This window comes from Leptosomus discolor, chromosome 17, assembly GCF_034619465.1.
Source record: "Leptosomus discolor isolate bLepDis1 chromosome 17, bLepDis1.hap2, whole genome shotgun sequence".
Lineage (NCBI taxonomy): Eukaryota > Metazoa > Chordata > Aves > Leptosomiformes > Leptosomidae > Leptosomus > Leptosomus discolor.
Window position 1 is genome coordinate 10,275,454 of NC_141407.1, and position 23,298 is coordinate 10,298,751.

General features: G+C 45.1%; 1 protein-coding gene across 1 annotated transcript; it reads right to left on the reverse strand.

The window, feature by feature from the left end:
- Nucleotides 1-1,999: 1,999 nt before the first annotated feature.
- SALL4 (spalt like transcription factor 4) lies at nucleotides 2,000-15,368 on the reverse strand. The gene is made up of 4 exons (XM_086474882.1): nucleotides 15,299-15,368; nucleotides 4,480-7,014; nucleotides 3,529-3,836; nucleotides 2,000-2,422 (listed from the first exon to the last, which is right to left on the reverse strand). The coding sequence occupies exons 1-4, from the start codon at nucleotides 15,366-15,368 to the stop codon at nucleotides 2,000-2,002; spliced, it is 3,336 nt and encodes a 1,111-aa protein (XP_086331008.1).
- Nucleotides 15,369-23,298: the final 7,930 nt, after the last annotated feature.

The window sequence follows — 23,298 nt, forward strand, 5'->3', positions numbered from 1 at the left end:
GAATTACTACACGTATTACTGTCATTCTGTTTTAGTGTGGGAGCCAACATCCCTGGCAAGTACCAATCCCTATACCAAACCCCAACTGTTCTCAAGAAACTGATCTAGAGACTCCTCCACTGCTACCTAGTTTCTGTTGTTTTAAGTAACGAACTAAAGCATAACACTAGATCATGGATTTTAAAAGTCATTGGAGTGAGAGAGCATGCTGCCTATTGAACTTGGCCTTCAGGAGACAAATGTCTTGCCAGAAAAATTTAAGCAGTAAGTGTGAAAAAGCCATCCCAAAATTTATTCTCAAAATGTCAACAGAAACGCATCAGTAGATACTCAAAACTACAGAGTTCTTAAGAGTCATACATTCACAACGCAGAAACTTGACAATTGGGATGCCTTTTGCATGGTCTATGTAACAATATCCATTTTACAGTGTAAACAGGTACTGGTATGTTCTTTCTTACAAGTCCAGCAGGAAAGGCACAACTCGGCATACAGAGATCATAAGCAATAATCAGGTGCAACAACATTACACAAACTTTTGGTAATCTGCATTTTTGGGGCCTTCCACAACGGAGACTGGACTTGAAGATTTCCTGCAGTCAACAACTAGACTTCTTTCCATTGTTGAGTCCTTCCATACCAAATGCTCACTTTCCAGTCTGATTTAGATCACACACAGTTCCAGCAGACGTTAGAGGAATAGTAGTGAAAGGTCAGTCCAGTAAGTCTTCAGGTGCTTCCACTAATACATCAGGTTTTGGTTTCAGATAGTGCATGGAAACATCTGCTTGAATCTCAGTTCATTACAGTGGTCATTAATAGAAAAATAGACGCTACAACTACAAAAGGAAAAATGAGGTAGATAACTTAGAATCCAGATGACTATCCCAGCAACCTTCATACAATACACATGGATCATTAATCACCATTTTGGTAGAATGCCAGTACACAGACCACCAAGAAACTTAATGACCAGAGTAGGAATGCCATCCAAAAACCCACAAAACATTTAACCTAAGCATGAATACTTCATATTTAAATACAGGTTTACACAGACTGATCTTCTAAATTACCCAAATGAAAAAAAAATAAAAATAAAAATAAGTCTCTTGCTAAGGAAACCAGTTCCCATGCCTAATTGCAACAGTCACCTGAGATTCCTTGCAGAGCTTTCAGACCTGACTTCCCCAGGCAAGTCTTCCCTTTCAAGAGAGAAAAAAAAAAAGTATATACATACCCACCCATGCTTGTTTGGGGCTCTTGGTATTGAAAACATCTAGGAAAAACTGCACATCTTTGGAAGTAGGAGTTTTGGCACTAGAATTGAAGGACTGTCCTAGTAGTAATATTAAATAAGCAGCAGTCAACAATACAGAGAATTAGTTCCTTAGGAGCAGTGATTAAAGAAAAACAGCAACTTTCTTTTCATAGAACTTCTGAGGCAAAAAAAAAAAAGGAATTAAATTTTTTTTGGTAGTTTTTATAGCTATTACAGTAAAAAGTACATTCAGAAACCACACAGAGCCAAAAATCCAAACAGAAAAAACTATTTCTAAGAGGGTGGCAGACATTCTAGGATATTTACCCGCATTAATAGTTTTTATTTCTCATCAGTAAATAGAAGCTTTTCCATCAACAGTAGGTTGTTTCCACTCTATTCAAAACCTCCAAGTATTTCACTCTAAACAAAGAGGTAAATATTCTAACCTTTGGAATTTCAAGTTGTAGAAACTTCTGTAAGGCTGTACACATTAAAGTCACACGCAAGAACTACTTTGCAAGACCCGCATCTTTCCAAATAGAAGGAAATCCTATTCTTTATTATTTACTATTTGCAAAGCAATATCATGATTGTACTCTGGGCAACTCTTACAAAGACAACCATAAAATCATTTGCACGTCAATAGGAAAATAGGAGGCTGAAGTGGAATCTCTTAAAAATATATGTTTGTGTATATATATAATCTGTTCTTTTTGTACGTCAACTTCACTAGAGTTTTTAACTAACAGCAATTTTGTTCTCCTCCATGAAGTGAGGGAACTGGTGTTTTGGCACATTGTCTGCAGCAGCACCACTGGCCTTCTCCGTATCAGAACCAGTCCCAGACTGGGTCCCATCTATTTTGGAGACTGTAGCAGTATTTATTGCTGAACCACCCCCAATGGTGACTGGAAGGGTAGGTAAGCCACCGCTCTGGATCACTGAGATCTCGTTAGTCTTCATTGCTATGCCATTGCTGAGTACCGCTGCATACTGATTCCATACTGTGGGGTCAATGCTCACTGAAGGAGGCATTATATCCTTTGGAAACATTTCAGACACCTTCTTGGGATCATTCCCCAGCAGAGCCATGGGGTTATCAATCGAAAGCCTTCTTCCCCTCCTGGCAGAGTTATTCCACATGTGAGTTCCTACATGGACCTTCCAGAGGGGGAAAAGAAGGTTAATTAAATTAAGTTAATTAAATTAATGAATCATTAATAATGCAGTTTATGGTAACCCAAGTTCTACTTTGCCTACAGCCAAGATGCTCAAAAGAAGTCATGTATGCTCCATTTGCATTCAGGTAAGTATTTAAGCTGGCTAGTTCTTATCTGTGTTCTCTTCCTGGCATGTGTAAGATACAGTCATTCCATTGCCTGACATCACCATGGCTCTCTACAGTTTACTGTTGAAGCGCTTGCAGGACTGTGTTTTTATGCTTATTGTAAGTGGTGTTGGCAAAGATGCCCTCGCTCCCCCCAAAATAAAAGCTGTATTATTTTGCTGTGAACAGACTACATTGAAAAAAAATATCAGCTAATGCAAAAAAACCCTCTTCCAAATTCCTTGGTGAGAGGTTACACCTAAGATAAGATCTTCCACACTGCAATCATACTGCTAGTGCTTCCAGCGACTGTTCACAAACTGCAGAGTATTTTCCCCCTCCACCAGCATTTATGCAAGAGGACTGAAGAGGTTCCCATGGGAAGTGAGAAGCCTCTGTGTGAGTGAGGGAGCTGCAAGTCCCTTATAGGGCAAATGGATTAATCTGACAATAAGGACAGACTTGCAGCACTTCTTCAGCAAGTGCTTATACACAACCCCCAAGCACTCCGTGCCATCTCAGGATTATCCTCTCAGTTTTATCCCTCCTCATCCTGCACGGTGTTTTAAACAGCGCAGAGTAATGCATGTATTCTGGAGGCATAATTTTGTAGCATTCAGTCTATGAAATGTTTATGTCTTGACACATCCAAATCCAAATGAAAATACAGCAATCTGCTTAGTAAGTCTAAGCCTTCCCTACCATCCAAAAAGGAAAGTGAAGGACAGTAGCAAAGACTTCTACAGGTGATCTCAGCACACTGTTTAGCAAGTTGGTTGAAGAAATCAGGAAGGAGAGACAAAAGTCGAAGATAACCATTTAAGGAACTGAAAGAAAATCAAAGTTGTCCCCAAAGTCAGGGTAAATATTACCAACAGTCTTTTCCTCTCTGGTATGACCTTCTCCAACAAAGGGGATCACAACGTAAGAGAAGACTTACCTTCAGGTTTCCTTTTGTCGTAAAGGCTCTCCCACAGATGGTGCAGGCAAATGGTTTTTCACCAGTATGGGTCCGTTCATGAATCTGAAGGGCACTGGCAGAGGAGAAGTTCTTTCCACACGTAGTGCAGATGTGCTGTTTGGCAGGACGGCAGAATTTCGGTCGTGGCACAAGGAGAGGGGCAACACCAGGGGAGAGAGCTGGTGGGCCAATGAAATGGCTAGTGCTAATGGGACGCTCACTGGGCATCTCCATTTTTATGAGGGCTGGTGGGGCTCTAACAAAAGCAGCTGGAATACTACTTCGACCTGGAAAGAAAGCAAAGATAATATTTATTCCAGCCTCCTCCCGCTTCCAAGCTTAAATTTGGGTGAGATACCAGAGGCCTTGCCTTTGGAGTTGCATGTGCCTGAAGAGCATGCCTGCAAAGCCTGACAAAGGCACATGGCAGGGCTGCTATTATGCTTGCTAGGATGCTCTGAAGGAAATCAGTTCATTCCTATTTTTGTTGGTAGGCTTAGGAGTTAGAAAGGCTCATTTTCTGGTCAAATTACATCAACATTAGCCTCAATATTAAAAAGCTCAAAAACCCCACAAAAGATTCCAGAGTTCTAATGCCTCATTCTTGGGTTAAGCAGTTTTCCACAAAACACAAACATTCATCTTTATAGAGCTATAGGGAGGTATCAGGTGAGCCCATGAAAGACAGTAAGCGCACAGCCTCTATTTGTTTTAAGGACCTCTAGCCTACCCTTGCAGGAGATGACAGCACTTAAGTCTTTGAATTTTGAGTCTAACTGAGTCAGGAAAACTTTACCGGGCATATGCCCCTATCCTAATAGAGAAGAAGGAAGAGGGGAAAGCTGAGGTCCTGTTGGTCCTTTTAGAGACATATTTCCTTCAGTCTTACTACCCCACCCCAAGTTATTGACAGCATTTCATATTACTCACCATACTCTCCATTTGCAAAGTGTAACCCAGGTTCTTCTTTAATGACCTTTCGACCAATATTGCCGTAAGTTAAATCCAAAGCACTGACGACCCCTTCCATTTCTGCAGAAGTGTTCTCAGGACCCTCCGATTTATTTCCCGTGCCTGTATCTTCTTGATTGTTGAAGCTAGGTGACTTTGACCTTACACTCTCAGCTTGGCTGTTGGCTGGGGACAGAGCCTGGAGCGATGCAGATTCGGAGGCAGCAGGACTCCTGCCATTCTGATAATCTGGATCTCCTGCCACAGAAGATGAATCATTTGTCATGCCGTCACTTTCTGCTGAGCCATTGTCACTAGACTTCAAGCTGCTTTGCCGCTGCAAGTTCAAAGCAGAGTTGACAATCTTCATTTGATTCTCCAGTGCTGCAATACCAGAGAAGGTGGCTGCCGTGGCTGGCGATTCCGATTGTGCATCGTAAGGAGTAGGAGGTTTTGAAGAACTCCTAGGGCCATCCTGAGAGTCCAGGTCCTCTTCCATCTCTATGCTTTCCACGGTCTCGTCTGGGCGACTTATGTCTCCGTTCTTCTCAGCCACAGTAGGATCCACATCAGTATTGTCACAGGTGCTTTCCGGCATTGGTGTATTGGGTATTTGTCCCCCCATATGCATGCGGATATGCTGCTGCAACACAACTGCATTTGTAAACTTCTTCTGGCAAATAGGACACGAATGTTGCATCTTCAAAGGAGTATTGGCCCGGTGGACACCATAATGAGTTTTAAGGTTCCCTTTAGTGGAGAAGGCACGGCCACAGATTTTACACTTGAATGGCCTCTCTCCAGTGTGAGTACGATAATGCATTTTGAGTGAACTCTGGCAGCTCAGCACTCTGTGACAGATCAGGCACTCGTTGGGGTCAGCAGTGGATTTGTCAATATTTTCAACCAATTGCTGAAGCTTCGATGTTTCTGAGCCTTGTTCATTTGACCCACTTACATGGAAGATGCTCACGCTGCAGGTAGCTTGTGGTGAACTCAAGCTCTGCTCTGTTCCTGACTCATGACCGACTGCCCCTGATGAAGAAGAGCCACCCTCACTTTCTGGAGAAGGTCTTGACTGCAGGTCACTTGAGAACGTACCAGGCAGAGACTCCTTAATGCCCGCTAGGTTGGAGATGGTCTGAGGTGCACTGGTGGCCGCAGAGGTAGGCAGAGTTGTTAGGAGAGGTTTGCTATCCACAATTAGGTTAGACTCATCCAGTGGCACAGACATCCCATAAGGGATTCCAGTGCTAGTGGGAACATTGTCCAGGTGCTCAGGAACTGGGTAAGGATTCATCTTTATGTGGGGGTATTTGTCTTTATGACGCTGAAAATGCACTTTAAGGTTTCCTTTGGTTGTAAAGCGGTTACCACAAATGTTACACTTGTAGGGTCTTTCACCGGTGTGGGAACGGAGATGGATCTGCAGGGCACTGTCATTGCCAAAGACCTTGCCACAGAATTTACACTTGTGTTTGAAAAACGGCTCTTCTGCATTCGGTTTGCTTTCAGACACGCTAATGTTGGGGGGTTTTCCCTTCCCCTTCTTTGAGGAATCTATTACAGAAGAAACAGCCGAAAGCGGATTTTGGAAGATGACCGAGTTGGAGGATTGAGGTAGCAAAGGATTTGGGAACCGAGAAATGGAGCCAGGGAGGCTTCTGCTTGCCTCTGGCTTCAAGGGGAAGGAGGAGGAAAGCCCAGCAGCCAGCGAGCTGGCGGCTGAAACGCCAGTGTTAGAATGAGGTAGTTTTCCTTGCTTCAAGGATTCCAGTGATAGGCTCTGGCTTCCAGCTTTTTGTCCGATTAAAGCAACAGCAGCCGACAGCTGCTGAGACATGTGAGCACCCAGAGCTTTTAGTGGATCAGTAGCAGCTGCTATAGAAGGATGCAGGGCATGGGGAGCCATCATGGCAATCTGAATACGAATTTGCTCCGTCAACTGAATTTGCTGGAGTTGCTGCTGCTGCAAACACACAAGCTGCTCCAGGATCATAGGGATAGCATTAAAACTGGCTGCTGAAGAAGAGATGGCATCGGAGGTCCGCTGGTTCACAGCCACTTTAGTGCCACGTATCGTCTGCAAAGTCACATTAGTGTTTGGTACTTTGGATTTTGGTAGATAGCTTAGCCCAGGAGCCGCAGGCGTGACGGGGGGTTCTATTTTAAGGTACATTCCTCCTACCGATTCAGCATCCATTTTTCCTTCTCTCTTTTCCATAGAACCAGTGCAGCCCTTTGCCTGAATGTCCTTGCGTGTCCTGCTATCCATTCGATCACTTGGAAAGCTCCCTAGAGAAGCTTCAGAGAAGCTTTCAGGGGGTACTGTTCCCTCACTGTCATTCATGATTAGAACAGGTGGATTTTTAGTGCAATTTTTCTTATGCTCAAGGAATTCAGAGAGATCAAAGAATTCTGCACAGCATTTCTCACAGATTTTAGTTTCCTCCGTGCGACACCTTTTGGAACTCATTTCGCCATCTCCGTCACCTGGGACGCCTTGTGGACTCCCTTAAAATAAAAGAAAGTCATATTGTTAATAGCTAGATTTAGACTGAGTATTTCCTATCCTTAAGATCACTGACTTCACTTGAATTGCATGTTAAAGTTACAAGACATTGGATCAAGTTTGCAGATCAATCTGAAGTCCTGCTCTTTGCTTTGCTGCCAATTCACTTGCAGCCCCAAAGAAATCTGCATCTCAATTCCGTTGTCAATAAAAACAGTAATATAAAGCAAGTCTCACATGGCTCAATGGAAAGAGGTTTATTGCAAATCCCTTTACACAGGTAAGAAGGGAACAGTGCAGCAAGGCAGCTAGCACCTCCAGAACAGCTGAAAAGGAAGACTACCCAAGGAAGGGAGAGAAAGCACTGTAACCATGACAAAGACATTACAGAAGCTTATTTAGTGTTTGTACTTCAGTTTATAATTCTTTGTTAACCATCTCTCAGAAATTCCTGTAACATTGTTAACACAGAAACTGATCTATTAAATTACTTTCACTCTGCCATTATGGAAGTAGCTACTACTGAAGAGGGCTGAAAAAAGCAAAAGTAAGTCCAGTATTAGCTTTTAAATACTTCAAAAGCACGTCAACGTAAAAAGCAACCTCTAAAACCCCACAGCATTAAAGGAAAGATTACTAACTTACAGAACCCCACACGTAGATACGAGTCTACATTGATACTCATGATTATTAGAGAGCGATGCAACAAGTCCTGCTTGCAAAACCCACGAAGTCGTTTCAGACCTGCTCAGGACACCCCTGTTCAGCTGCATCTGCAACTCACCCGTTTTTAGGGAGGAGGAGGTAAAGCAAAGCTGGTCTGCAAATTCACTCCTGCCCTTCCTCCACCAGCGTACCACCGATTTGACCGAGCGTAATTTGCACGCGGACAAAAAAAAAAATCATTCAGGGAAAATCAGAACGGGAAGAGAGGTTAAGAGAAATTCTAAACCAAAACAGGATGTTTTTGCTCAGTCTAGCCATCCTTCAAACAACAAACTCACACCCAGCTCAGGGCGGACAAGCATTTGGGGCACGGGAGGCAGGAGTGTTCAGGAGGTACAACTTGAGGCTCACACAGCTGCGGGGGAAGCGGGAAGGCCTGCAGACACATTATAGCCCAAATCAGGTGAAATGTCCTGTAACTTGTATTAATTGGTCCAATTTTGATGGGTGCCAAGAGTGCAGAAACCAAGTACTTCGCCTCCCACACAGCCAGCGGGGCACACTGCAGACCTCAGCCACAACTGAGAATTTGTATTATGAGCTTTCTTCTATTCAGGTCTTGCATCTCCAGTAATTCATCTCAGGGCTCAGCGCCGGTTCCACGTTACTAGCCCACACCATTTTACAAGGGGAACTGAAGACTCTGCAAGCACAGTAGCTATTTGCGGCTTTCATTTTAAAGGTGTAACTGAACCACACATCTGACATGTGTATATCCTGTACATGGCAGGGTGGAGGGGAAGGATGTCCAAGCAACAACTCAAGCACAGCAACTTACTGTTTCGGGGTAATGTAAAAGCTCTGTAAGGGACAACATTGCAAATCTTGACATTTGTTAGGTTAACAGGATATTATATGTACATCCAACAAACCAAACTTCAACTGTTTAATGGTGAGTCACAGAAAGCGCACATGAAAAGTCTTTTCTTAGAAAACAAACTTGATCAATTAAAAACCCACAAATATCAGAGGCCTGTTATGCTATACCCTGCAGAGCAATAAATCCCATTCTACCTGTATGCAATTCTGTTAATCACGTACGCTTCAGGTTTACAAGTCCTTGAACAGGGAGGAAAGGTATTCTCAGCACAGCTATCACCAAAACCGTTTGGATCCCTCACATCTAAGCAGGGAGAATTAAATACTCCTCCCCTTTCTTCAGCCCAAACAACTTCCACAAGTGAAGGAAACGAGTAAAAGCACAGTTTTAGCATACATTTCCCACCCCAAATATCATGAAATTGATGCCTCTGAAGTTGACTTAACTCTATGGGAAAACATACAGAGAAATCTACTCTGCAGACAAGTACAAGCAGTACACGATTCAGAACTTGGTCAATAAATAGGGTCAACTGAGGTCAAGAATGGATGTTTTTAAACTCATCTTTGCAAGAGTCTGAATATAATAGGAAAGAAAGCACTGGTGTTGAAAAAAAGACAAGAAGCTTCCATAGCTACCCTCTACACTGACTTGAGAGGTCTTCACTTTCCTAACTATATCCATCCATCCATCCAACAGGTATTTCACAGAATAGGTTAAAACGTCAAAACCTCTTTAACAAACCCTTTAGCATGTAAAGCTTTATCAGTCCAATCTCCCAGGCCCAACTATACAGTTTCCTCTGTTGCAAAATAACCTTCTGTTTCACTCTAGAAAGCACAAGGCTCTTCCTTCCAGTCTCTCCTCCATGAGCTGCACATGCATTTCACACTGCAGTTTGCACTTGCCCAGTGGCCCCGCAAAACTTTTCCAGTGGAGTAGAAATGTCTGCATGACAGACTGTTGCCCACCCCCAAGGAGATATTCCAGGATAACTACGTCTAGACAAGTTCTCAAACTTTAACTGCTTCAAAGCATCCGATCATTTATCTCCCTTCCCTCGATAGTATTTTCTTATTTTCCACTTTTCCACTGATAAAACCACACTAAATTCAAAGCTCTCTTTTCCAATCCCCAGCACAGCCCATACTCCTTACTTTTGTAATTCTGAGGAGCTCCAGGGGTAACTTTTCTCATCCTAAGCACAAGTTGCCAGCTCAGAGAAATAAACTCCAGTAAACGGAAGGCACCTGTGTTCGGCAGCAATGGGCGGTTAGCAGCCCTGCCCCTGCCCGCGCTTGCTGCCTGTCACACACTTTAGTTTCCAGTTCTCCTGTCTGACAGTAAGGCACTAGCTCAGGACTCCCCCTCCCCCCCCCAAAAAATCAATTCCCAGCTTGTACTGACTTCCTGTGTGACATATAGGGAACAGTTATGCCTTATTTTCCCTTCTACCCTAGAAAAAGTGAGTATAATAGCTTCCCCCATCTCAAAAAGGGTTTAAGATACAGTCAGTAGAAGCAGGACGCTTGGTTTTGTGTAGAAGGTGGAATAACAAAGAGCAATTTACTGTTTCTTAAAAAAAAAAAAACCAACAAAAAAACCCACAAAAAACCCCCCCAACAGCTTCTCTGAAACTCTTCATCTTGATTTCTACACATCCTCTCCCCAACCTCGAAGGACCACCAGCGCCTGCAATCAGAGCACCTCATTTACCCAAACCCCTGCGCTGCCCTGCCCGCCCTCCCCCTCCGGAGCAGTTATCACTGACATGAACTTAACGGTCTGAAATCGTAGGGTTTTTCTGCAAAGAAACCTCCCTGTGCAGCCAGCTCTGTCCACATACTGTACAAGGATTTACCAAGGAGCAGAGAGCCCTGCCACAACAATTGCTCGTGCACTTCACTTAACCCTCTCCAAAGACTTCCCAGGGATAGGACTTCTACTGTTGGTGGGTTTTTTTATCTCCCCACCCCCGAATTTCAGGAATGTTATCTCTCAGCATCTAGTTATCCAATAAGTTAGAAGAATGCAGTAAACCCAGCAGGGGGGTTAGATTGAATCACTGGCAAATGGATGGAAAAAATCCACCATTGTGTAGGACAAGGCAGTCATCGACAAGGAAGGCTGATAAAATCCACACAGCTCAAATTATTTTTTTTTTTTTTTTTTTTTAAGGGAACCAATAAAAGAGGAGTGAAGTAAGTCTTGTCTGGTTTGATGTAATTTCAAAACGGGTGTTGCTGGTCTACCACTCATCTAAGCAATTAATGACTTTTTTTTTTTTTTCAACTGTGATAAAATTGTATTTCACTTGAATTGGGGTTAAATGGTCAGAGCTCAAGCTTCCCCCCTACCTTTGGTGAGCTTACTTTTTCCACAGATTGCATTTGATCAACTATTTTTACTTTAACATAACCATACACTTCCCCAGTCAAAATTAACTCATGAAGGATTAGCAAGTACCACTCCAGTCCTAGATGTGAAAACCTCTGCCATCAGCTCCCTGTTGCTCTTGGGCAGCGTGCTTCCACGATTTTTTTTTTCTCCTGTTCCCCGCTGAAAATCTAAGACTGCCAAGAACTTTAAACTGTCCAAAATTTCCCTTCTTCTCCCACTATAGAACACCATTTAAAACATTTTACCTGTAACTACGACAAAATCGCTTCCCGAAGTAAGCAAAACACACGACTGACTACTTAAATATTCCAGAGGCCTTATGTTTTCTAGACTTAACTTAGCAGCGTTTTTCTAACCCAAAGATAAGCCAGAAACGTCTTACACCTAACGATTAGGATTCCACGTGCTTTCAGGTTCTCTCTCAAGGCTTTATTTTTATTATCTACCTACTGAGTCACCCTTTTGATTCTCCACCTATTCAAGAGAAATATTCGGCCAAGGACAGAATAAACTATTGCGACTAAAGGCTTCTGAGGAGAAAAAAAAAAAAAACAAAAAAACCACAAAAAACCCACCACGTTAAAACACGCAGGAAAAGTTAAGCTCAGTGGCGCTGGCTGCAGCCGTCAGAGCAGGCCCCCGCAGCCCCGCTCCCCATCTCCTGACCCCATCTGAAAGGGCTTTAACACCCACACCCACACCCCCAGCCCACCCCCCCCCCGGGGTTCTGGGTGCCCCTGCCCAAAATGTCCGGCGGTACCTGCCGCGGCGCGCAGAGGCGCCCCGGCGCCGCGCGGTCGGTGGGGGGCACTCACGCCCCGCGCCGCCGCCCGGCCCCACCGCTCTGCCCCGGGCACCGGCCGCCCCCGGGCGGTGCTGCCAGGCGGGGCCACCCCGGGGAGCACGGTCGGCGCTGGCCCCGCTCTGCCCGCCAGCATCCACCCGAGCTAAACAGCAGCCCCGGCGTTACCCATTAGAATGGCTTTTTTTGTTGTTGTTGTTTCTTTAAGCGAAGGGTGTTTTCGCGACAAAGCAGCAGGAACAACAAAAAAGCCGAGGTTCCCCCAGCGGCGAGGCCACCCGCCCTCGGCCCTACCTGCTCGGCGGCGGTGCCTCCGCGGCGGCCGGTCCTCCCGCTCCCGCAGCTGTAAAGGCGGCGGCCCCGGACCACACTTAACACTAGTACAGTGTTTAAGACCGAGCTAAACGGCACAAACCCCGCTGCCAAGGTCAATTGCATGAGAGTCCTAATTGTAAGCCTGACATCAACTTACCACCCACAGCAAGCAGGAGGAGGCAAAGGTTAGAGCAGCAGCTCTGTCAAAACGTCACATGCCGCCGAGCCCGGCAAAAGGGCTTCATCACTACAACCAATATAATGTTTCACTTACGTAAAAGGAAAAACAAGCCGGGCATCGCCCGCCCCCCCCCCCGGCACCCTCTCACCCTTCAGAGCGACAAAGCACCCCGGCTGCGCAGCCCAGGGCATGGCCGGGGGATGCCACCCCACCCCGCTGCTCCCGGCCTGCCGGGCCAGCCTTCCCCACCGACAGAAGCTTCGGGCAACCTAAAATAAAAATAAAGAAAACCACCACAAAACTTGGCTTTTCTCGTTAAACAACCCCCCACTTCCGCAGAGCTCAAAGCACGAACCGGGGCTTTAAATAAAGGAAATCTCCCAATTTCGCCCTGAGAAAAAGTTGCAGTTTGTTACTGTATTTTTAAGAATGAATCAGATTTTTAATGGCAGCAAACCAGCACAATGGGCATTTTCAACCTCTTTGTGAAAATGCTAATTTTCAGTACGGAGTATTATTCTCCAGTGATCACCTGCTGATTTTTTGACCTGTTAATTGATCACCAGGTTGGCAGAGCCGCTTCTTAACACGCTGCATTGTTCACAGAGGTGGGTCCCAAATCGCTTTGTAAAAAAAAGGAACACTTACAAAAAAGGAGATAAGGGCTTAATTTTATTATTATGATTATGTACATACTCGATGATGTCCCAGACAAACCCCTGCGATATTTCGACCTTGTTAGGCGGCTCCATCACTTGTTACTGATGGGCACACCTGGAGCGGGGAGCATCAAGCCTATTTTGGAGATTTGTGGACGATAAAGGGCTTCGGGGCCGCAACCGCGATTTTTATTTCTGAAAGCAGAAACAGAGATCACGCAGTGCGGGGACCTGCACCGGCCGCCGCCTCCGGGCGGCCCCACCGTTGCCCCCAGGCCGCAGCGGAGGGTCCCGGCGGAGCGCGGCCGCGGGGCGGCGCACGGCAGCACCGGCCCCCCCGGCTCCCCTCGGCCGCGGCCGGTCCCGCCGGAGCCCCACGGCCACAAAAGACGGCCGCATCCGAGGCGGCAGGAGAAGCCCCCCCCCCCCGGCGGGGCGAGAGCTCCACCAGGTTGCCCCCGCCCTGTGCGCTCGCTGCCCCGGCTCCCGGAGGGATTTCCAGCCGGGGTTCTGGTGTTAAAGGAGGGGGTTAAAATAAAAAAATAAATAAAAAAAAAAAAGCCCCAACCACAACAACAAAAAAGCAGCTGGCCATTGCCCCGGAGAGCACGGTGTGTAGCGATCCTCCCCTCCCTGCACACCTCCCCCGCCCCAAGCGGGCCGCATCAGGAGTTATTAACCCTTTTGTTTCAGCGCAGACCCGGAGGTGGCTTTCCAGCAGTGGGCAGAGATTTACATGTGGAAACATCACCTCCATCCCCCAACCTAACCATATGCACAAAGGAAAACAGTCATGCATTAAACATGGGATTTATTGCCTTCTGGCCAGCTTGCTGTTTCTTAAGTCACCATTAACCGGACCCAACAATTGCACATTTCGACTCAATGAAGAGAGGGGGGAGGAGGAAAAAATTAAGAGCCCGAACCTCCTGCGGGCTGGGAATAAGCAGCTCCTGTAACTTGCATTGGTATTGATCAGTTCTAGAGATGGAAAAAACCCCACAAAACCCGTCCCTTAGGAAAGCAGAGAATCCGAAGAAAGTTCTTGAGGGAACATGTGTAAGTGTTCGGGCACAACGACCGCAACAACTCTAACAAACGCAGTCCAGGTCAGCTCACGGCCAGCCTCCCCTTCCCCGCCCGGGACGTTGCCCTCCCGGCTCCACTCTCGTTTCGGAGCAGGACGGGCACCGCGGGAGCCTCCCCCGCTCCGCGGCACCAAGGGCGTGAATAGCGGGGGGAAAGCCCGCACCGGGGCCCAGGGAGCCGCCGGCCCCCCCGCAGCCCGGCCACGGGCAGCCCCTGCGGGAAGATGCTGCTCCGTGGAGGAAAGCTGGGCACGCTGCGGCAGCCCCGACCCTTCCCCGCTCCCGTGGGGGGCACCGGCAAGCGAATGCTCCCTCCACCCCTTCCCCTGCACGCCCACCCCCACCGAGAACTCTGGGCTAATTCGAGCGCAAATTTCTACTTTCCTCTTTCCTTAGCAAGGCACAGGGCTGCGAGCTCCCCTAAAAGCAGGGACAGCGATTTGCGGTAGCGAGATCCCCCCCACCGCCCAAATACAAAGCGCTCACGCACACCCCACATTAGCTCACCGGAGTTATTTTAGGAAGTCGGAAATCAAAGATGGCTGGAGGTCAAGCTACAAAAGGTCCAGGGCGATTGTGATCTCCAACAAAAATAGTCCGAGCGTTTTTTTTTTTTTTCTTTTTTTTTTTTTTTTTCCCCCCCAAGCCCCACAAAAATCCTCATGTAACTACCCAGAAAGTGTTAAATAGGTCGGGGAACCAAACTCGAACCATTTCCTACCCTTGCGAAGACTGTTCGAAATCCCCCCCCCCTTGCCCCCCCCCCCAGCCCTCTCCGCCTTAGGGAGGTTTTGGGGTTCACCTCCCATGAGGCTGCACCCCGAGCGCAGCGGGGCCGGCGCAGCCCCGCGCCCCCCACGCGGGGGCTGGCGCAAGCTCCGCGGGACTGGGGCGGGGGGGGGGTGCGGGGCATCGGGGGGTGCGGGGCATTGGGGGGCCGCCAGCCGGGCAGGGCGAGGGATCCCTCGGGCAGCACCGCGCAGGGCTGCGCCTCGGGACGGCCCAAAACCGAGCACCCCCCCGGGAAATACCGAGGGGCCGGTGCCGCGCTCAGCCCCGCGGAACAACAGCGCGCTGGGGCTCCGCAGGGGCGGGGGGATTTAAATGCCCCCAAAAACCTGTGGGGAGCTGGGGGGCAGGCTCCTGGCAGAGCCCGTGGGGGGAAGAGAGCGGGGGGTGAAGCACGAGGGTGGAAAAAGCCCCCCGGCAAGCGCCCCTCGCCGCCCCGGCCGCCTCCTCCGCGCATCAGAAAAGTTGGGACCCGCCGCGGCTCCGCGCCCTCCCCTGCGCCTTACCACTTGCAGCATCTGGGGGCTGCTCCTCGGAGTTGATGTGCTGGGGCTTCGCCTGCTTCCGTCGCGACATGGTGCACCAGCATCGGGAGCAAAATAGTAGCAATTATTTTCCTCTTCACAACAAATTCCTAGAGTTGGGAAATTACCCCCATTGGGCGGAATGCGCATGTCAGAGTAATTATGATTATCAATAATGCATTGCGATTTATCATGGGTCCCTGACAGCTGATTGGCCTGAGTCCAAGGGCTCACAGATTATTCAAATAAGGTCCATTGATCAGGGCGCAGCGGGGCACGCTGGGCGATGTAGTCCCGGGCGGGCGACAAAGGCGTGAGCCCCGCCGGGGGCCGGGGCCGCCCCCGGGCAGCCCCCCCCGGGCAGCGGGGGGGGCAGGATCCCGCCCCGAGAGTAAACAAACAAGCCGGCAGCCCGGCTTTCCAGGCTGGCGAGGGACAATACCTTTGTTATCTCACCTGCGCTTTTTATATTGTGCTTTAAAGACTTTTTTTTTTTTTTTTCCCCCTCCTTAAATCAAGCAGAAGCTCGGGACAATGCTAATTCTTCCCTTTGTCGTTAGATAAGGTGGAGAAGGAAAGAGCACTGATTGCTTGAACGGACGAGCCCGGGGTCTCCTGGTGGTGTGGGCAAGTTAAGGGGCTTTAAAAGCGGATCCAGACGGCGCGTAATTATGCTTGGCGTTGGTTCATTTGTTTAAAGGCTTCTTTTAAGTCTCACTTTCTGCAAAGCCGACAGAATTGAGCCAATAGTATTTTCAACAGCAAATACAAAATTTAGACTTGTAAAAGGTTCATGTGAAAAACTTGAAGCAAGTAAAGAAACAACACTTTGAAAGTATTTTCCTATACGAAGTTGACTGTGTAAGTACACAGTGGAATCATTTTCATTTTTTACTCCTTGCTTCAGCTGTTTGGTTCCATGTGAAAATGCACGACATCTAAATCCTCCTCCACAAGCCCCAGCTGGGTGGCCCCTGGCATTTTGTGGCACACTGGAGGTAGTGTCTGTGTGGCTAGATGTGGTTGCAGGACCCAGCTCAGCTAAAGTTTGGATTTGCTTTGCTGTAAAGCCCCCAAGTTTTGTACAGCAGAGTCACCTCTACCCCTCCAATCCCTACTGAAGCCAGCTGTACCTTGCATAAGCAAAAATGCGAGGATCCTTAAATATACAGAGACGGAGATTGCAAAATCTGTGGGAAGACATGATTGCTTTTTGTTTTCATGTATCTCAACATCTCCCCTCCCAGGTCTATCTATGAAAAATTATAATGGTTTGCTAGAAGGTGTTGGAGAGAGGGTTTCGTTTGGTGAGGAGATGATTTTGTTAAGTTGAAGGAGCAGGGCATTGGGTAAGGGATCAGCTGAAGTTGAACTCAACGCTCACTTGCCATTGAATTCATCAGCAAACAATTTACCATGGTCTGTGCCTCAGTTTCTCACATGTGCACTGAGGACACCATTTCCCTAGCTGCAAAGCTGCTGTGAGGTTAAACATCATCCAAAATTATGAGGGGTCCAGAAGGGTGATGTAGACTGGAAAACCCAAATCAGAGAGCAAGAAGGTGTAGGGAGGAAGCAATGGTACCTAAAGAGGCCACAGAACGTTGCACAACACCACAATCTCATTTTACTGGTTACTTTACCGGCATTTTTACCTTGCAAAACCCCTGGGCTTTGTACAACATTTATTCTATTCTAAAGTTTGTGCTTGTGCATACAGTCATGCCAAGATTCCATGGTACTGGTCAGGATTATCTCTTTTTTTTTGCAATGCTTGTTGAGGGGGGAGCTGTAGTTTGCATGGGACAGGCATGAAAAGACCTTAATGTAGACCAAGGTAAACAGCACATCATGATCTAATTAGTTATATATCCTCTTGGGGTTTTGTTTTGTTTTTATAGCGTCTTGTAAGGGGTTTTATTTAGCTAAGGATAATACAAACCTTAGAAAAAAATCTTACTGAGCAGAAGGTATCATCCTCCTCCTTGGACAATTATTGAACATGGAGGTCATGGGACAAATTTTGTTTTTCAGGCCGCTTTCCTTGCCCTTTCCTCTGCAAGCAAATAATGGTTTTACAAACCCCACTCTTGATGCACTTTGATGGACACGTTACATCAAGAGAAACTCTATTTACTAATATAAAATAGAAGAGATTAACACGTATTTAAAATCACTGACCATTTTTACCTGGTGATTACTCTACCCCCATGTTGCCCAAAGAGCTTCTACATACTTGTTTGTTTAACCAGCAGTTTGAAATGCTCTTTGTTTCCAAAGTGTGTCCTGAGGAAATAGACTGTTAAACAAGATTGATACCAATTGATCCACAGATAGATATTTACATTGATGATTTTTCTCCTTTTACACTTGATACGCTCGGTATAACCAACAGATTTTCATTTATTACACATAATTCTGCCAACCCACACAAGTGAATTTATTAAACATGCTGTTTTATGTATCAAGCTGAGACACAGACAGCCCTGTACAGTATATCCATATTTAAAATAGATGACTCATGTGGAGCATTTGTACTGAATTTAAAAGAATATATTATATGAAATCAATGGAAGTTTTGGTATTGATTTCAGAGGACTGGGATTTCACTCAGTATGGCTTTAACATACTGAAAGAATAGAAGATGTGTTTAAAATGAAAAATAAGAGCTGTATTTAAAGCTGGGAAGACAGCAAAAGTAGGAGAAAGAGCACAGCTGTCTGAAAAATCAAGGAAGGGGTGGAATATGACTAAGGAAAAGCTCTCCTGCTTATATTTTTCTGGGAAGGTGTTCCTAGCCAGTGGAAATAAAATAAAATAGACTACACTGAATGATTACATCATATGCAAAAGGCATGTTTCTTGGCTTTAGCACGATCATATGGATTAGCATGATTACAGCTCCTGGATTTGAAAAATAGCAGGCTTCCTTTTCTGGCTTGACATTTATTTATTTTTTTAGGAAAAGTCCAGAGGAACAATCTTCTACCACCAACAGAGCTGAGGCATCATTCTTGATAGGCATACGTCCAACAGCAGCCCAGCCTCACTCTCAAAGCTGATAAAAGGAAGTTTTTTTAACACCGTGCGTTATGAGCACGTGGAACTCATTGCCACAAGAAACTTGCCATCGGCAGGAACCACAGTTCTGCCCAGCCTGGGAAATTCCTGTCTTCAGGAATGTCTCTGCAAAATGACGACAACTATGGAAAAATCTAATAAGTATGGTTTTTTGGGAAATGTGTATATATATTATAAATACATGCATGTATGTGTGTGTATACATCTTCATATGCACACTAACTCCCACCAAGGTAAAGAACACTCTTAAATCCTGTGCTATCCTACTCTGATCAGCTCAGTTTATTGCTTGGAAGAACACACAGATTTAAAACTTAGTTTAACTTTTTTTATACATTCAGGATCTACATGTAAATAAAAATGCCTTTTCCTAAGTTGCACTATGTATTACCTACATCTTGGAGCTTGGAGAAGGGGAAAAAAAAAAAAAAGTCTTAGTATAGTTTGAGGCACACCAGTTCACTTTCCTCCTGTATTCTTCCCCCTGTTTCTTACTGCAGCTCCCTGCAAGATAAATCTCCCAGTATAGGCTCTCAGGGCTTATCTCCACTACGGGGAAGATGACTCAAATGTTGCCCTGTTGGAACATGTTTAGGAAGCCTCAAGTTTGCTGATATGAAGTTGACCATAGCTCTGTAGGCAATGTAAATCAGGGTAATTAACGTTCATTGTTGGGCCAGTTAATCAAGATTGAATGCAGAGACCCAGACATTCAAATTCAGAAGTGGTTAGTAAGTATGTTAAATTGCACGTTGGTAAGCACTTAGGACTCCTACAGACTAGACTAACTGAATCCAAATTCAGGAGACTCTCTAAACAGTTTTTCTACCATTATAACTATGGTAATGAAGGGATATTTTTTTTTTTCCTACTTTATAAGAAAATAAGGGTTACATTTTTCCTTGGTCCATCCATCCATCCATCTTCCTTTTTTGAATCTTGCTCTCTTGCTTCAGTGGTTGTGACTCTGCATAGTCATCTGATCGCCCCAGCCCACTGTTTGTTCCAGCTCCGTTAGCTGGAATTACTGTGAAAAGATTATGTTTTTTTAAATTATTATGTTTTAGGAATAATATTTAGGCATTGATGATGAGACTGAAGAGGGGAGGAGTTCTGAGGTGGCAAGATTTTCACACCTCCATTACAGTGTGGAAAAGTGAAGGAGAAAGAGACAACATGGGAGTATAACAAGTAAAAAAAATGTAGTTACCCTCCCTCATGTAAACAGAGTCTTTTGTACTCAGGCTGATAATGCTGCCAATTCTAAGATTTTTCTAAACACTACAGAAATACTACCTTCGTTATGGTATTCTTAATGGACTGCTTGATTCCCATGGGTTCTGGGCTGTTACGTCTGAAATGCATTTTACCAAAAATGCATCTGACCAAAAATGCAGGAAGCAACTTCATTTCAAACCTTACCTCTCCCAAGCAAGGGAAGGGATGACATAGGAATTGTAACTTTTTGAAAGAACCACCAACTGGCTCCCCGGCCAGGAGGAATGAGAGGCATGTGGGCTAGGCAGGTAAACAAACAAATCTCTGAATGTTTGTTAAAATGCCCAAGCATTTCATCTACGGAGAGTAAACATTATCAGCTCTATTTCTCACAGCGTAAAAGTGTCCTCATGTAAGGTCTTGTGTTAGATGGCAGATGCAATCTGGAGAATGAGAGATCCAGCTTTGCCCAAGAATACAAACCAAGTATTTTAAGGAATGTCTGTTAAGCGAACAGCAATCCCTCCACTCTGCAATATTTCTTAGTTTTCAAACACTTACTTGCTTCTGAATGAACGTAAGATCAGAGGTAAGTGTGACTTGTCTTTGTGGTGCCATCTTCACTGATTTCGTGACCCAATGATACATCATAGATAGTAACAGGAATCCTGCGAGATCATTTCCTTCAACAAGGCACACAACCCTTTTTTTAGCACTAAGCTGTAATGCAGCCTTTGGAGATGTCTAATTATTATCCCTTTTCACAGGGGAGATACAGGGTCAGCAGCAGTGTAAGGGTCTGGGAATAACCGCTGTGAGCCAGCAGCCACTGCCTCCAGTGCACCAGGGCTGCCATTTGCCTATGGTAAATCCCCTTCATGATTAGGAATCAGGCTAATGGATTTTGATTACGAGGCATATTTTTTACAGTGAATACCAAAGCATATGTAAATGTGATGGGAAATGTTTAATCAGATGGCAATGATAAATACAACTTAGTAGGTAACAGGTTAGGACACCCCCGCCCCGTATCCTTGTCATCTCAGACAACCGTGACTGAAGTGCATGTGGTATTGCTTCTTAATCCATTTCTTGATGCCTTGTGCCATTATTTTATCCTAAAAAAGCAGCTCATGAAAGGCACGTGGAAGACTTTACCTATCCTAGCAAAGGACTGAGCTTGGTTCCAGAAGGTGTTTTCCCAGGTCTGTGTTCCTGGTGGCTGCAGAGAAAATCTGCTGTCTGGACTTGAGCAGTTTGCGATCGTCTGCGGAGAGACAGCTTGAAACAGCAGCTCAGAGGGAGAGTTATGAATTTCCTTCTTCATGTCAGTGAAGCACCAAGATCGAAACTGAATTATTTTCAGATGTCAAAATACCACTTAGCAGGGGTCTTTTACTTAGTAAAATTAACTCTCATTTTCTGCTTTTATGACTATGATTAATAAGAATTTTTTTTTTCATTGCAGATCTAATCCATTTCTTTTGCTACAGCAGTTTTTTCAGTTACTTTTATCAGTTATATCCCAGTCTTAAATTTGACTAGTTTCCATGTGGGTGAATTTGATTCATACCATATCTAACGAAGGACCAACAACCAACTGTTAGTGGAGATTCAGAGAGCGTCAGCAGGTTTTGGAGGTGCCCTTGTCTTTGATAGCTCAGCTTTTAGCTAAAAAAAAATAACAGAAATTAACAACAACAGAAAAATCCCCAAGCCCCGTCTTCAACTGTTATGGTTGGAAGGCAATAGGGAAAAAAACCCCAAAACACTTAAAACCAAAGTCAACACGAAGTTATTCAAATGATAACCTGAAATATAAAAGGACAAAAATCTGAATTGCACCTTTTTTGTGTGAAGTGTTAGATTAAGTATCTAAAATGATCAAGCTTAGTACTCTACTCTTTATGCAAGGAATGAGGGGAAAAGCAGAAGGGATATAGTAATATGATCGCTCTTGAACATCTCACAATTTACTGTGAGTGGTATCTTGTTTTCACAGTTTATAGATCTTGCACTGAGAGTAAAGTTGGGAAGAAAGTCATCCCTTCCTTCTCATTCCAACTTTCCTATAGACCGATGCTTGACCAAGACTCAAAGATGGTAGTATGTTCTGTCTGCCATAAGTAATATTATTTCAAGAACCTGATTTAAAAGCATATCTCCAGTTTTGATGAACTTTCCAATACCATTATTTTAAATGAATGATTAAGAGGATTTTCTCTGGCTTTTCATAGAGATGCTGAAGTGCCACAGTGGAATGAGCCCACTTAAGTTAAGACTATGCATTTGATATTATTCAATGTCTCTACTTAGGTTGGACAACTAAAAAAATTACATTCAAATTTAATTACACAAGAAGACTCATCACCAAAAATTCAAGCTACAGGTATGATGCTATAAATCCCAGAGTGTTTAGTCAGACACCATTTTCAGCAAGAGACAGTATTGCTACCCAATTTTCTCTTCAAACAGAGGAAATGATTGTTGAGTGTTAGTTCATAAGTTGTCTCCCAAAACGGCTGAAAAAGACTTTAGTCTTCATCAAGCCAGCCTTTAAAACTGAAAGGGGGGAGCCTGGAATTGGTGCATAAATGCATTGAAACTGAGCAACTGGCAGTTGGGACAGAACTAATTAAATTTAATAGCTGCCCCCAAGTATGATTAAACACAATAGAACGCCTTTTCTGTTTTGTTGGCCAAGGTCACTTCAGCCAGCCAATTCTGATATAAATTAAAATAACCCCAAACAACCAAAACAAAACCCCGCAACCCTAAAGCCCTAAAGCGTTCGCACCTGTGAAGTTCAGTTGTTTCATTGTAACCCTATCCAGACCGGCTGATCAAACTATTTTAGGACCTGCTGGTTTTAACATTGGTTAGTTAACTAGAGTGATGCGTTTTCTATAGTCGCATTGATGCAGCACAACTGGCTAGCAGGGCTGTCGCTATCTGTGAAGTTCCCCTGGCAGCTCTTTTACAATCTGTCTGCTCTTATACCTGCAAGACCCCTAACGCTGTCTAATTATTCCCTGGAATAGTGTAAATGATGCACCATAACTATGGTGCATCGCTGATGTGTGTCAGGTCATCTACCTGCTGTCCCTCAACATGCACTGCATGGAAGCTCTTCGGGTAAGGCTTTTGGGTAGAAGTGCACGGGTGAGGGTGGATTTGTGCAAGACACACCGTGAGCGGGCAGGACACCAAGCAGCTGCTAGGACACTTGCTCCGAAGAGTTGCAAGGCAATACACTTGTGCAAGTGGTACTGCATTAATGCCCCCGACACCACTGCTGGGGGAGCTGGGTTGAAGTGTTCTAGAGGAAGGAAACAACTAGATAAAGCTAAAACGGTTGTTGTATTTGGCTCAGCCCAAAAGTACTCGTTAAGGCCCTTTACAATTAGAAGCTTGGCAGAGAGTTAGTTGCAAGAACTGATGCGGGGTTTGGACATTAAAGGAAGATCAGCCCATTTCCCTTGCAAACCTCCCACTTTTCAGGTAATTCTGTCTGTAACTTGGTTATCACTGATTACAAGTGTTCATCACCTTGAATTTTAATTTAGTTATGTTAGCTAGGGTGCAGTCTACTCTACAGACTTTAACTAGATTAAGAGACAGATCAACTATAATTGGAGTCCCTGATTGAATTAGATTGGGATTACAAATATAATTGGATACTA